The sequence below is a fragment of the Diadema antillarum genome, unplaced genomic scaffold (assembly GCF_040938485.1).
Source record: "Diadema antillarum isolate AM-2024a unplaced genomic scaffold, OU_Dant_1.0 seq00001293_RagTag, whole genome shotgun sequence".
NCBI classification, from domain to species: Eukaryota; Metazoa; Echinodermata; class Echinoidea; order Diadematoida; family Diadematidae; genus Diadema; species Diadema antillarum.
The window spans coordinates 426,854-442,919 of NW_027272072.1; the positions used below are offsets into that span (position 1 = coordinate 426,854).

General features: G+C 41.1%; 1 protein-coding gene across 1 annotated transcript in view; it reads left to right on the forward strand.

Moving 5' to 3' along the window:
• The window catches only part of LOC139708016 (heparan sulfate 2-O-sulfotransferase 1-like), a 106,360-nt gene that overhangs the window by 10,675 nt on the left and 79,619 nt on the right, over positions 1–16,066 (forward strand). Inside the window, exon 2 of the mRNA XM_071620006.1 lies at positions 14,902–15,146. Within this exon, the coding sequence (XP_071476107.1) occupies positions 14,902–15,146 (245 nt within the window). The remainder of the gene's footprint in view (positions 1–14,901; positions 15,147–16,066) is intronic.

Genomic DNA, 16,066 nt, shown 5'->3' on the forward strand with positions numbered 1-16,066 from the left:
TGTATATAGACAACAAAAAAAAACACACAAACTTTTGCATGCATTTTGTTTTTCTCGAATCTTGACTCGCAAAATTTGTTGAAGTATCATGCAAGTGAATATTTCTTGTTTTACAGTATTTTTCAGAAGTAATACAAGTACTTTGTCTTTATTTTCTTGTTTCGGCATCTGCTAAAAAAAAAGATGCCATGATCACAAGAATTGGAGTCTCAAATTCTTAGGAAACTGCGGTATAGTGTGAAATTGGATACACTGTCAAATTTGCCAGTTTTATTGAATTCAGCCTATTACGGCAAAGGGGCCTGCTTGTTCATAGGGCTTGCAACATGTTCAGTTCTCATGTTATTTTAGCGTAGTAAAGCCACCAATGTGTGCTGTCTCAACCAGTGAAATAGTGATTCAATTAGTCCACATCTGGGGGGCGAGAAATTTTCATAACCTTTGTAAGCCAATCTCTTCAATCGAATATCGGGGACACGGGATTCTTCCTGGGGTACACGCTGAGCACGTCTCTCAGAGCCGACTCTGATTTCATGTTGTTACAACAAAATTTGAAAGTTAACCATCAGTGAGAGTGAAATACACCACTTTCTTGATGAGAATGAAGTTAGAAACTAATCTCTCTTCCTGACCATTTTTCTTTCCAGTTGTTTTTATTCGACTGATAGCTTTCTTCAGGTCCCCATGCATGGTGGAGATGGGCTCATAGTTACGGGTCATTACCACCAGACTGATTGTAAACACAACACTGGCTGGCAAGATTTACTGATGCGCTGCTAGTCTCCAGTCCAGCATATATCTCTGATTTATGTCCCTAATTGAACATTAACCTGAAATACGATCCAGCCCTTCATGTATTTATTATGAAATAAAACCAGTGGCCATGTCAGCAACCAGACTAGATCAATTACATGTATCTAGGCATGGCTATCATGATGTTACAGAACATAAAAAGTTACAGGCTTGCATCCCAAGCTACCCCTCCTCAGCCCACAGCAGACACTTTCACAGTGGCAACTAGAGATTGTAATTTGTCATCACTGACAAATTAAGGTGATCCGATTTTTTTTTTTTTTTATCAATGATTCGAGTCCTGATCGCAATAGGCATGACCATACAAGTTTCATCTGTGTTTAGAGACATTGGCCGTGTGATGTTTGCATTCTCATTTAGAAAAGGGAGTCATATCTGCCATCTTTGGTACCAAATTCTGTATACACTGAATAACGAAGATACAGCAATGAATACATATGACCTTTGACCCACCTTTGCACTCCCAAGATTGCATCTGATGAAATAGTGGTTATTTTGTGAAATGATTCTCGCGACATCGTCTATACGTGTGGAAAATATGGGAAAGATAGGACAGGTATTCACTAAGATACAAGATGAAACATTTATGACCTTTGACCCTAATTTACATACCCAAGATGTTGTCCGATCTAGTAGTTGTTATTTTATGAAATAATGTACGAGACATGAACTAAACATGTGCAAAATATGGGGGTGATAGGGCGTGTTTTTCTTGAGTTATTGCAAAGAGAGTTGCAGAAAGAAAGAAATATCTCAATACATAGAAGATAAGCTTTAATTTCAACCAATTTTTTATCGTAATCCCGACATCGTATGAAAAAACAAAGGAAATGAAACGATAGCGCAAAGTCTCAGCTACAACATATTAAAATCTGGGAGAAATTCACCGAAGGGTAAGTGAGCTAGTGCTCGATAAAGACAATCATGTCAATTTTCACATTAAAGAAAATTCCCTCCCATAGAGATAACACGTCATAACGAAGATACAAAAAGAAGTACGTATGACCTTTGACCTCAATTTGCAACGACAAGATGGCATCTGAGTAAAAAGTGGTTATTTTGTGAAATGATCCTTGTAACATGGTCTTTGCGTGTGCAAAATATGGGAAAGATAGGACATGTATTCACTAAGATACAGGGTGAAACACTTATGACCTTTGACCCTACTTTACATACCCAAGATGGTGTCCGATCAAGTAGTTGTTATTTTATGAAATAATGTACGTGACATGAACTATGTGCAAAATATAGAAGTGATAGAGGCCGTTTTTCTTGAGTTATTGCAAAGAAAGTTGCAGAAAGAAAGAAATATCTCAATACATCGAAGATAAGCCTGAATTTCAACCCAATTTTTTGACGTGATTCCGACATCGTATGAAAAAACAAAGGGCACACATACGGTAGGGTAAAGTCTCAGCTACAACATATTAAAATCTGGGAGAAATTTACCGAAGCTTAAGTGAGCTAGTGCTCGATAAAGATAGTCATGTCAATTTTCATTTCCAGAAAAACTGCACTCCCATAGAGATAACGCGTAAACTGGTCAAATTTGACAAGATTACTTTTAATCCATTTTTACGAGGTGATACAGTTATCCAATCAAAATATTGTATGTTTATGTTTGAAAGAACATTAAATAAGCTACATCATACTGAAATCTGGGTGAAAATTGACAAAGGACTAGTGAGCTACCCTCGAATGAACTTGAAATTTGATGACGTCATTTTGAAAATTTACTTTTTTTACTTTATTAAGAAATTTGATATCGTTTAATCATTTTGTCAGCATTGCCACCCCATGAAATGACATGTACAACTCATCAGCTTTCAAAATATGTACAGAAAATGGAGGGTCACCGTCCATCCTGACGAGTAAAATCGGATTTAAAATTGGCAGTTTTTTGGCATAGTTGTACTGTATATCGCCATTGACGCGCACGCGGAATTTCAACTTTGACGGGCCCGTATGACCTCATATTGAGTCGGATTGACTTGAAACTTGGTAGAAATATTCCTTGACATTTCAGGCAGCCGATAAGTGTGAAAAAACGGGAAATTTCTATTGCATATGAGCTGTGCGTGCGTATATGAGCGCGCGCGTACGCGTCCGTCCAATTTTTTCAATTTTTCAAAAAATGCTCCAAATGGTCTGAAACGTGTGCAAAATAAATTTGAGCTCGATTTGAGCATACAAATATTTCAACGCGCGCGTACGCGCACGTTTTAAGATATAGATGAATTTTGAGAATGTGAGTAGAATGCGCTTGACTTGAACTATATGTGACGTAAATTTGATTGAAAAATTCCATTCCATTAATGAGATATGAATGAAAATGTGTTTTCATATAATGACGTCATAGTGACGTCACGGTCGACTGATCACAATGATTTTACAAGATTTGTCGTCTTTGGGTCACCATACATATATGGTATAAGTTTGACATTGATAGGCAATGCACTTTCTGAGCTAACCTCTGCACAACTTTTGGGGAGAAATAAAGAAAAAGAAGAAGAAAGAATCCGTACAGATACAGAAGGTGATCCGAGAGGATACTCGGATCACCTAATAAACTTAATTTGAACAAATATGGCTTTTTCGAGTCCAGTTGGTACAATAGCAGATATCACTGAATAAAAAAAAAAGAGGGAAAAATAGATCAATAGCGTGATTATAAAAATCCTTGAGCATTGCCATGTGATAACTATTGCATTTAAAAGGATGTGTGTGCCAGGGACATGTTGCTACTTTGCGATGGGATGTCTTAAATCCCTAAACAGGTGCAGGATATCAATGAAACTAGCCATTCCCCTCATTGTGCTGCCATGTGCCAATGTCTGATTGAAGGGTTACATGACCACAACTTTGGTATTTTCACTGGCCAATGTTTAAACATAATATGTTTAGAAACAGAACACCAAAAATGTGAACATTAGCAGAAGGCAAGCTGAGTTTCAGTAATGCCTTTCTAAAGATGAGTTATTCATTTCGAGGTTTTCACAGAATGTATGGATAGTTGCTCAGCAATTTGTAGCATAGATCAGGCCTAGCTAGGTATATCTGGAAAGATAGAGAGAAAAAAAACCAACAACACCCAATTCTTGCTGCCAATGTCAATACTCTATTTGAATGAAAGTGAGAAAAAAAAATACAATTTAACGAAATCTCTTTTCCTCTGGTGATGAACTCAGTGCAGTTTGAAAGCATTTTGTTTTTTCTTATTAGGTGATCCGAGTATCCTTCGGATCACCTTCTGTATCTGTACTGATTCTTTCTTCTTCTTTATTTCTTTATTTCTCCGCAAAAGTTGTGCAGAGGTTAGCTCAGAAAGTCCGCTGCCTATTAACTTCAAAATTATATCATGTATGCATCATGTCCCAAAGACGAGAAATCTAATGTATCATTGTGATCAGTCGACCATGACGTCACTATGACGTCATTATATGAAAACACATTCTCAATCATATCTCATTAATGGAATGGAATTTTTCAATGAAATTTACGTCACATATATTTCAAGTTATGCGCATTCTACTCATGTTCTCAAAATTCATATTTTCTCTTAAAACGTGCGCGTACGCGCGCGTTGAAATATTTGTATGCTCCAATCGAGTTCAAATTTTTTTTGCACACGTTTCAGACCATTTGGAGCATTTTTTGAAAAATTGAAAAAATCGGACGGACGCGTACGCGCGCGCGCATATACGTACGCACAGCTCATATGCAATTGAAATTTCCAGTTTTTTCACTTTGATCGGATGTCTGAAATGTCAAGGAATATTTATACCAAGTTTCAAGTCAATCAGACTCAATATGATGTCATACGGGCCCGTCAAAGTTGAAATTCCGCGCGCGCGTCAATGGCGATATACAGTGCAACTATGCCAAAAAACTGCTAATTTTAAATCCGATTTTACTCGTCAGGATGGACGGTGACCCTCCATTTTCTTTACATATTTTGAAAGCTGATGAGTTGTACATGTCATTTCATGGGTTGGCAATGCTAACAAAATGATTAAAAGATAGCAAATTTCTTAATAAAGTATAAAAAAAGTAAATTTTCAAAATGACGTCATCAAATTTCAAGTTCATTCGATTGTATCTCACTAGTCCTTTGTCAATTTTCACCCAGATTTCAGTATGTGTTAGCTTATTTAATGTTCTTTCAAACATAAAATTACAAAATTTTGATTGGATAACAGTATCACCTCGTAAAAATGGATTGAAAGTAACCTTGTCAAATTTGACCAGTTTACGTGTTATCTCTATGGGAGTGCAGTTTTTCTGGAAATGAAAATTGACATGACTATCTTTATCGAGCACTAGCTCACTTACCCTTCGATAGATTTCTCCCAGATTTTAATATGTTGTACCTGAGACTTTACGCTATCGTTGACGTGCCCTTCGTTTTTTCATACGATGTCGGGATCACGTCAAAAATTTTGGTTGAAATTCAGGCTTATCTTCGATGTATTGAGATATTTCATTCTTTCTGCAACTTTCTTTGCAATAACTCAAGAAAAACGGTCTCTATCACTTCCATATTTTGCACATTTTTAGTTCATGTCACGTCAATTATTTCATAAAATAACAACCACTTGATCGGACACCATCTTGGATATGTAAATTAGGGTCAAAGGTCATAAGTGTTTCATCCTGTATCTTAGTGAATACATGTCCTATCTTTCCTATATTTTGCACACGCAAAGACCATGTTACAAGGATCATTTCACAAAATAACCACTTTTTACTCAGATGCCATCTTGTCTGTGCAAATTGAGGTCAAAGGTCATATATACTTCTTTTTGTATCTTCGTTATGACGTGTTATCTCTATGGGAGGGAATTTTTTAAATGTGAAAATTGACATGATTGTCTTTATCGAGCACTAGCTCACTTACCCTTCGGTGAATTTCTCCCAGATTTTAATATGTTGTAGCTGAGACTTTGCGCTATCGTTTTTTTATTTCGTTTTTTCATACGATGTCGGGATCACGATAAAAAACTTGGTTGAAATTAAAGCTTATCTTCTATGTATTGAGATATTTCTTTCTTTCTGCAACTTTCTTTGCAATAACTCAAGAAAAACACGCCCTATCACCCCTATATTTTGCACATATTTAGTTCATGTCACGTACATTATTTCATGAAATAACAACTACTAGATCGGACAACATCTTGGGTATGTAAATTAGGGTCAAAGGTCATAAATGTTTCATCTTGTATCTTGGTGAATACCTGTCCTATCTTTCCCATATTTTTCACACGTATAGACGATGTCGCGAGAATTATTTCACAAAATACCCACTATTTCATCAGATGCAATCTTGGGAGTGCAAAGGTGGGTCAAAGGTCATATGTATTTGTTGCTGTTTCTTCATTATAGTGTAGGGGGCCTATACAGAATTTGGTACCAAACATGGCAGATATGACTCCCTTTGCTAAATGAGAATGCAAACATCACACGGCCAATGTCTCTAAACACAGATGAAACTTGTATGGTCATGCCTATTGCGATTAGGACTCGAATCATTGATTAAAAAAAAAATCGGATCACCTTAATTTGTCAGTGATGACAAATTACAATCTCTAGTTTTTTTTAAAACTGTGCTGACATTACTAAAAGGCATGTTACAGCAATTTTTATGTAATGTATGGCCGCTGGAAAATGCAGCCAAGACTAATCAAAGAAATGGATAATACCAGATGCAGGCCTCGAAATAGGATTTTGGAGGGGCAAGGCTATTTAGAAAAGGGCACTTTTTCCAAGAGGCCAGGGCACTTGGGTCAGTCAGAGGGGCACCAAGGCCACATTCGAAAGGGCATGTTGGGTGTCTATACGTGATGTGAATGCCCCATAGAGCTGTATGCTATCGACCGTGAGCTGCTACACTCCAGCAGCGCACACACGCATAAGATCTCTCCGCAGCAGACGACGTTAGGCAGTAGGCCATACGCAATACGATGTAGGTTCTGTAATGCAGTACGTTCTCAACGCACACGCCGCGCTCACTTTGGAGCGCTTCAGGCGCCATTTTGCTTTGAGCATGCGGCGCGGGTCGGGCGGGCATGAATGCAGAGCGAGAGAGATGGCAATGCTCGCAGCCGTCCGACAGGCCTGGCATTTTTTAGCATGGCTTGCGACCACTTGCTCCGGTTCGTCGCTGCCGCCTAGCTAGTAACTCTATGGCCGCTGCACTGCGGAGGCAGTCGGGACGGTAAAAGCCGGTCGCGTACGTAGGTAGACACATGTACGTACACGTCGTCTCGTATCTCGGAAAGATACTTTGAGTTTGAATCAGATATATTGGGACGCGAGTGAACTGAAGGTATGATATTTGAGTAGACTTTGAGAAAGGGCATATTATACGTCATAAATAATAACTTTCATTCTAAAAGGGGCACCACTGCCACAAGAAAAAGGGCACATTTTTTTTGGCCGTAACTTTGATCAAGGAAAGAAAGGCATTGCGGCCAACGAGAGGGCCACCGACGGCCATGGCCGTCGGTGGCCGTCGGTTAATTCGAGGCCTGCAGATGGGGAATGATGTGCATTACATACAAGTAGGCCTACATGAACCAGGAAGGACTCCTTACCCCCTCGTTCTACCCCCTTCCCCTCTACATCTCCATCCCTTTTCCACCCACTCCCCCATCAAAAAAAAAATGATTAAACAATAAACAATTTGAGAAGCAAGCAAGGATGACTAAAACGTGATCCCTACATTATTTATATTTTTCCTTCAAATCAATTTTGGAGTATTTAGGCGAAGAATAAAGACTCCATGTCGGTATCTAGTAAACATGAAGCCTTTTTTAATGCAGTAATGGGAGAAAGATGGGCATTCAGTAACCAGTGATGCAGAATAGTTCGTCCTGAAAGACAGTTTATTTCAGAATAGAAGACTTGCACTTGAGAACTCTGTACAGCCAGTCAAGTAGAAAATTGCTAGTAATTACCAAAGCAGTATGGGGTAATGTCTCCTTCAAGGATCATTATCTGGTGCTTTCATCTTGCTCAATATTCGGGATGGGTCCTGTGCATGACTCATGTCTCGACAGTTTTGTCAGTATCTTGAAAATTAACTTTGTGACATATGTGCTGTTCACATTGTCAGTGACATTTTGAGAAGTGACATTTTGTGAAGTTTGGGTGAAAGTTTCCAGGCAACTTTACGGCGGCACCCCCCCCCCCCCCCCCCCCCCCATAGAAAATTTTGGAATTACGGCAACTTACCTGATGGTTGGACAAGGTGTCTCTATCAGTAGCCTACACGTGGAGACAAGACAGAAATCTACAAGGACACAAACAAAGTTTCTACATCCTTGTAGGACCTCTTTGTACATTCGAACGACATCAGCATATCAACCACACCAATGGTGGCAAGCTTGTTACAGCTGTACAATCTCTTCTTGTTGGCAAATTTAATACCTAAAAAATCTAATTCGATGTACATTGTCTTTAAATTTTGCTGGTTACTTCCCAGTTGCATAATTTTGTAAAGTTTTGTTACAGTGTGAATGAACATTCGTAATTTTGCCAATTTTCACTTTACAAAATTTCCCAGTAAGAATGGCCCTACTTTGGAGAATGTATACACCTGCAAACACACAGCGATAATGCAGGCAATCATGATGGAGGGTGGTTACTGGTATTGAACAGTAATTTGCTGGTTTTTGTTGAATTGTGATATTTTAGGAATATCTCTATCATTCTAAAACATACATAGTGCATCCAACCAAATCCATGTTATTCATTCTCTTCCAAGACTCAGAAGATGTGATTTAACGACTTGAAGCAAAGCATATCTTCAAATGCCACATCAACAGCTGAAATTCCTTGAATTCATGGGACCTTCTTTATATGTTAGTTTCATTTCTTTTGTGAAACTAGTGGAGTTTTTTTTTTTAATCAATGCCTGAGATCTTAGATGCCAGAAATCTCATGATACCCATGAATCTGCCATCACAAATGTGGATGTATCTTGACCTTTCATCCCAGAGCTATGTTGCAAAGGTCTACTGAGAATGAGTGATTGAAGCTAAACTCGCCAGCTGACATTACAGGAGCAGTCCCATATATCATCAATGAGGCAGTTTTTGTCAGGGCTTTCTGGCCTTTAGATACAAATTCTGTTGCATATGCTGTTTTTGTACATATCGAACTTACGTATCCATGCAGAAATAGATTTTAAAGTATTATGCATTCATTTGTTTTAGAAGGAATGTTTGTTTTTAATAAATTTGTGTGCTTATGGTTAGTTACTCTACTTCTATATGTATAATAGTCATTTTTCTATACTGCTCTGCATAACAGGTGTGACATTGTCACTGCCTTACACCTTGGTCTTGAATGCTGTAAAACCAGAAATGTTTGTAGCATGAAATTTTTGTGAATTGGAGCTGACTGCCTTTGTGGTGGCGTTAAATTTTTGTGAATTGCCACTGACATTCAATTTGTGTAGTGTAGACAAGAACTTTCTTGCACAATTTGATTTCACAATTCTTGGCTTTTGTGAAATTAAAATGTGCGCAAACATTTCTGGTTTCACAACAGTATTGTGAATAAATGCATAGGAGCGCCTACATCGTGCCAGAGGATGCATGCACCAGGATGCAATTGAACCCAGAATCCCCTTTTGTAAAGAGCCATATTCTCCACCATACCACAGTACTCCTACTCTAGGTTGGGTGTATCCTGTTGTAATGTTTATCCCTATCAGTGAGGACTCATTGTGGCTCAGAGGATGAGAGCATAGACCATCAATCATGAGGTTCATAGTTCAAGTCCCAGGCAGCAGCTGTTGTGTTCCCATTGTATCCAAGTCATCGGATGTCTACTCTTACAGAGGACATTGAACGATGCCATTGTTCCATGATTGCCTTCTTATTGACCGATTCGGGTTCGTTAAGGGCAGCAGACATTTTACGGCACAGGGCGCAGCCATAGTGGGTGTATCAGCCGACCCCCCCCCTGCTCTCCCCCACCCCGGGGCAACATGTTTATCACGCACTTGTAACAAAGGTTCGCGCACTAGCAAGCATTCGCGCACTCAGTACGAGACGCCCATTGGCTAAAGCAGTTTTTCATTCTGCGCGCGTGCTAATGTAGGGAGAGGGGTGGGGGAGTGCAGAGGAGGGGTCTGCTGATACACCCACTATGGCTGCGCCCATGCCAAAAATACACATAGCGCGTCACAGAATCGGTCAATAGCTTTCATTACCTGTCTACGGGCCATGTGAAAGAAATCTTATTTCAGATTATCACATGAAGTAAAAATGGAATACTGCAGGCCTATATGCCAAGTAGTATTTTGGGAGCTTTTTAGCTCACCTGAGCCGAAGGCTCAAGTGAGCTATTGCGATCGCTCTTCGTCCGGCGTCCGTCGTGCGTCGTCGTCGTCTGTCGCGTCGTGCGTCGTCCGTCGTGCGTAAACTTTTTACATTTTCATCTTCTTCTTGAGAACCCCATGACCGATTTTCACCAAACTTGGCAGGTAGCATCCCTAGGGGGATAGGATCTCAATTTGTTCAAATGGGCACCATGGCCCACCTGGGGGGCCCCAGGGGGGCCCAAACACCCTAAAATTAAGGAATCTTTAAAAATCTTCTTCTTTTCTAGAACCAGAAGTGATAGGGCTTAATTGATACGTTGAGTAAGTACATTGATGACTGTAGTTTCAAGTTTGTTCATGGGGGAATCAGGGGTGCCCCTCTTGGGACCCAGGGGAGGGGGTGGGGAGGGGTCCTAATGGGGCCTAAATTGTACATTTTCATCTTCACTTTGAGATCGCCATGTCTGATTTTCACCAAACTTGGTAGGTAGCATCCCTAGGGGGATAGGATCTCAATTTGTTCAAATGGGCACCATTGCCCACCTGGGGGGTCCCTAGGGGGCCAAACCCCCTAAACTTAAGGAACCTTTAAAAATCTTCTCTAGAACCAGAAGTGATAGGGCTTAGATGATACTCTGAGTAAGTACATTGATGACTGTAGTTTCAAGTTTGTTCATGGGGGAATCAGGGGTGCCCCCCTTGGGACCCAGGGGAGGGGGTGGGGAGGGGTCCTAATGTGGCCTAAATTGTACATTTTCATCTTCACTTTGAGATCGCCATGTCTGATTTTCACCAAACTTGGTAGGTAGCATCCCTAGGGGGATAGGATCTCAATTTGTTCAAATGGGCTCCATTGCCCACCTGGGGGTCCCTAGGGGGCCAAACCCCCTAAAATTAAGGAACCTTTAAAAATCTTCTCTAGAACCAGAAGTGATAGGGCTTAGATGATACTATGAGTTAGTACATTGATGACTGTAGTTTCAAGTTTGTTCATGGGGTTGGCGGAATCAGGAGTGCCCCCCCCCCCCCCCCCCTTAGGACCCAGGAGAGGGCTGGGGAGAAGTCCTACAATACAGTTGTAATGGAGCCTGAATTGTACATGTTCATCTTCTTCTTGAAAACCTCAAGATGAATTTTGACCAAACTTAGCAGGTAGCATCCCTAGGGGGATAGAATCTCAATTCCTTCAAATGGGCACCATGTCCCTCTTGGGGGGGGGGGGGGGGGACTAGGGGGCCCACCCCCCCCCCCCCCCCCACATTAAGGAATATGTAAAATCTTCTGCTCTAGAACCAGAAATGATAAAGCAAAGTTAATACCATGAGTTTGTACATTGATGACTTTAGTTCCAAGTTTGTTAATTGCAGATTCAGATCCAGGACTGCCTGCCCCCCCCCCCCCCCCCCCCCCCCCCGAGTTGAGGGGGGGGGGGAGGGATCCATATGCAGACCTAAAGTTTCCAATGTTCTCAGGTAAGAGTGTGCAAGAATGCATGGAAGGTGAAATTGCGATACTCAGGTGAGCGCGTGACCCGCGGGTCTCTTGTTATTTTCACAAATTTCGCAAGTCAGGTAGCTGTTTGTGAAAATATTGACTCTGATCTCAACGTGATTGTGACTTGCACGCATACGTTTCTGCGCTCTGTTCACTACATGATCCCAAATTTAATCACTCGCGAAATCATTGGCAAGTCCCAATTCGTGAAAAATTAGACTCACTTTAAAATGTACAGTAGGAATAATTGACCTATTTCATGATGTTGTCCCTTTACTAAAGATTTTCAGTACCTTAGTTTTAAAGAACTTTGCAATGAAAGCATCTATTTCATCGCAAGAGATCAGGTATAACAGTTTTAAGGGAATTCTACAAGCATTCAGGCACTTACAGTACGATGTTAGTTTGGCTGGGGTCAATGTTATTGTAAAATGGTATGCTGTACATATGACTTCCAATTTATATTTCAGCATATTTTTAAATATTCATCAGAAAAATGCTTTAGGTCCATTTGATTCAAGCAATTCTCGCTATCGCCAATGACGTAAAAAGTACCCGGATGTTGATTTAAGTGTCATTTACGGTGCATTATGGGATAGTCCGGTAGCAAAGTCACTTCCGTTCGTACGCGCGTGATACGTGACTAATGCTATTTACACACACAGCCGACTGTATTCTATGTGTACTTCCGGTTTTCTCGACTTGAATTACAACTTTAATATGATTTGAAATTTTTCCATTCTTAAGAAATTGCTGTTAATACGACTTTTGGTTGTTGCTGCGAAGCTGCCATGTGTTGTTCGCACGACAATAAATGAAAAAAATCTGCAGAAATAGGACCCTTACTGGCATGCGAGACGTGACGTGGCCGCGTGGGTGAAGTTTGCGAGTGACTCCACAGCGCAGTACGTGCACGCACGACTTACTAGTAGTGGTAGTAGCACTAGGTAGTAGGCCTAGTAAGTGCCTACGTACATTGTACGTACTTACTTGGAAGAAGTTGCTTCGGAGACAGGATAAGTTCGAGATCATTGTTCGTTCCCGATTGTGTTCGCGACATTTCGACAGAGAGCAAATTAAAAAACAAAATGGGCATTCCATGACGATATACTGTATAATATCCAGGTGGGTGAATATTTTCCAGCATATTTTCAGCGTATGCAGAGATGACTGATCTGTGATGTGCACATCGACCGCATGATCAAGCAGTATGCTGTACCGGTATGTGTTATAAAATGGGTTCAAGAATGTAGCCAATAGGAAGCGCTGAAATGAGACACACCTCCTTCCTTTACTTCAGTACAATTGCACTGCCTGTAATCCTATGGTAGATTGCTGATCGTCTGTGCGCGCGGCGGCTCCTTTGATGAATTGCATGCATACGCGCTGTCAATCCTGTAAACAACTTCTAGTTCGGGCTGCCGGCCGGCCGGCCTGTCTTCCCTTGTGCATAACATGTGTGGCTTACGTACGTATACTCTACTATACGTACACTTTGTACAGTACAGTAGACCACGCGTTATGGGACCGGACGCGTACATGGAGTCACTTTGAAGAGCAAATCCAACGATTTAGCAGGTTAATTCTCACGCCGTTTTCAGAGTATGTTGTCTAGTAGGCCTATATGAGGAGTCTATATCAAGTCTTTAAGGTAAAGGGTGCATATTCTATGTAAAATAAGTAAGTTTTCATGCTTAAGTGGGAAACCCAACCCCCCATTATACTTATACTGTATGTGCGGGACTTCTGCGAGTGCGACGTGCGTAAATGTTTGGGACGAACATCTTCGGACGTCTGGACCCACAAAGGTACGTGAAAAACGCTGAAAAATGATGTTAGTTTTCGAATTTTCGACCCATTTTATAAAACAAATGATGCACAGGATTATTTCGTGGCATTAGTGGAGGCGTAGCTCACTCTCGGGTATTTACAATGTAGTGCATATTTCACAATTGTAAATACCCTCGAGTGCACCACGCCTACACTAACACACTCTATCCTGTGCATCATTTGTATATTAGCTTATGCGCTGCGTGCAGTGGTGCATGCTAATGCAAGGCCGGCCGCCGGAGGGGACTACAGTGTACGAGTATGACAGGCCTGGCCACTCGCTGGCTCGGGCGGTACAGGGGCCTATTGTACTAGTATCCGTGGTCGGCGCTGCGCTATAGGTAAGGTACACGTACGCGCACGCTAGCGTTGTGCAAATTATGCTCCGCGCCGGAAGTACCCTTGCTACCAAGTGCACTACATCTTGACGAAAAAGCCACATCCGGGTACTTTTTACGTCATTGGCGATAGCGAGAATTTTCTTCTTGGGGTACACTGGACATGAAAAAAAAAAAGTGTTCAAATTCATGAATTTCTTCAGTCGAGATGTTTTCATTGCAACTGATTGACAAATTGCCCTACATCGACGTAAATAAGCACTGAATTGATCAGTGTTTTAGTAGTAGCCATGATAAAAAAAAAATCATGGGCGTATCAGGAGGTCGTAGGTTCGAATCCTGCTCGAGTATGTACGCCCATGATTTTTTATCATGGCTACTACTAAAACACTGGTCAATTTGTCAATCAGTTGCAAAAAAAAGTGTGTTTGCTTTACGTTACTCGAGTCAAAGATATGAACAGATTCAGTATGCAAGGGTACGTATATTATTTCCTTCTATTGAAGTCGCATGAAAGTTAATATTTGCTCCATGACATTCCCCATGAAATTGTTTAAAGATAATATAAAAGTTTTGGTACCTCAAAAGTTTCCCTGAATTTCCTTGTCTTAGTTTGTGTTTCAGGTTAAAGTACCTTTCATATAACTAACACTGTGAGACTCACTCGCCCCAAAGTGCTCTCATGTCTTAGTAATCATGCAATAATGGTTTTGTACTAGAGCAGAGCGGGCTCTGAAAAAATTCGAACGAGCCGTTAGTTTGACTCGACGCGGTACCGCGAGAATCAATAAACACGTATTGTACGAAACGAAAAACTTTTGAGATACCAAAACTTTACATTATCTTTAAACTGAAACTTGAGATAAGTGACTCCTTTCCAAATGCTTTGAAGCAGTGCATACAGTATTTGTAAATTTTAATAGCAGTAAGGCTATAAACCACAAACTAGATTCTGATACCAGTAGGGAATTATATGATTTTCCTTCTTTAAAAAAAAAAAGTGTTATATTGACAGGACATGATTTGTTTGTCAAAGACAGCCTCTTTCATTTGTTCATTTTTTTTTTTTTTTGCACCTCCATTGTGACTCTGCAGACAAGCAGATTCGCGAAGACATCGGTAACAAGCACGCCAGACGGCTGCAGAAGGACGGCACGGCGTCCGTCCTCGCCGACGACTTCCGGCAGGCGCCCGGCCCCGTGGTCATTTACAACCGCGTGCCTAAAACGGGCAGCACCTCGTTTACAGGGCTGGCATACTCCCTTTGTGAGCAGAATCGATTCAACGTTCTCCATGTTGCCACAGTGGGAAACAGCCACGTACTCTCTGTCCAAGACCAGGTCAGTCTTAATTGCTATTAAATTCGCCCAGTCGTGTGATCATTAACCCTTTCTGCGTGCCATGTTAGCATGCCTCGGAAAATTTTTAGATAAACGCAGCCTGAACGGCTTGCCACCTTCGCATTTTTTTCTCGGAGGTCGAGATCCATGTACTCTGAATGTGATAAAGGGTTATATTGGGCCGAACACAATGATCGTATGGGCAGGTGGAGTTAAATTGTGTGCAGCAGTTGATCTGGTTACCAATGCTGTGATATGTTCAATCCAATTATGACTGTGTCGATATAGAAAGCTGAGGAAACAGTGTGAGGCTGTTATGCTGATGTCTCCCTGCAGCCATAATATATGTCCATCGCAAAGTTAATCAGGTGTACTGGTTTGTATCAGGCGTGCTTCTTTTCACTTGAATGGGGTCTCTGCTCATTTTTGTGAAATGGGAGTTAAAAAGCCTGGTGATGGTTGTCAGGAGTGAAGGGTTGGCTTGAGTCAAAGCAGAGAGCGCAATTTGCAGTCTGTCATTACCCAGGCATTAGAACCTGCCTATTCCAAGGATTAATGTGGGGGGAATGGTCCAAATAACTTCTGTCCACAGCGGACTATTGACTCAGGCGGCCTGCATGTGCAGGTGCAATTCCAGCGAGCCTCTTTGATACGTACCGATAAAAGCGATAATGTAGTGAGCAAACGGAGGATGCGTGCTTCATACCTGACATGCATAATGCACCCTTTCCATCTGTCACTGCCATTAATTGCAAAGTCAAAGTCACCACTGGAAAGACCCAGAACCAGTTGACAAGAGTTAGTCATCAAGATGGCAGCCATATTTTAGATCCCCCCCCCCCCCCCCCCCGCCTTTATCTTTTGTGTGATACTACAACTCATGTTTCATATTGGATTAAAGGGGTGAGTGCAAAAGAGTA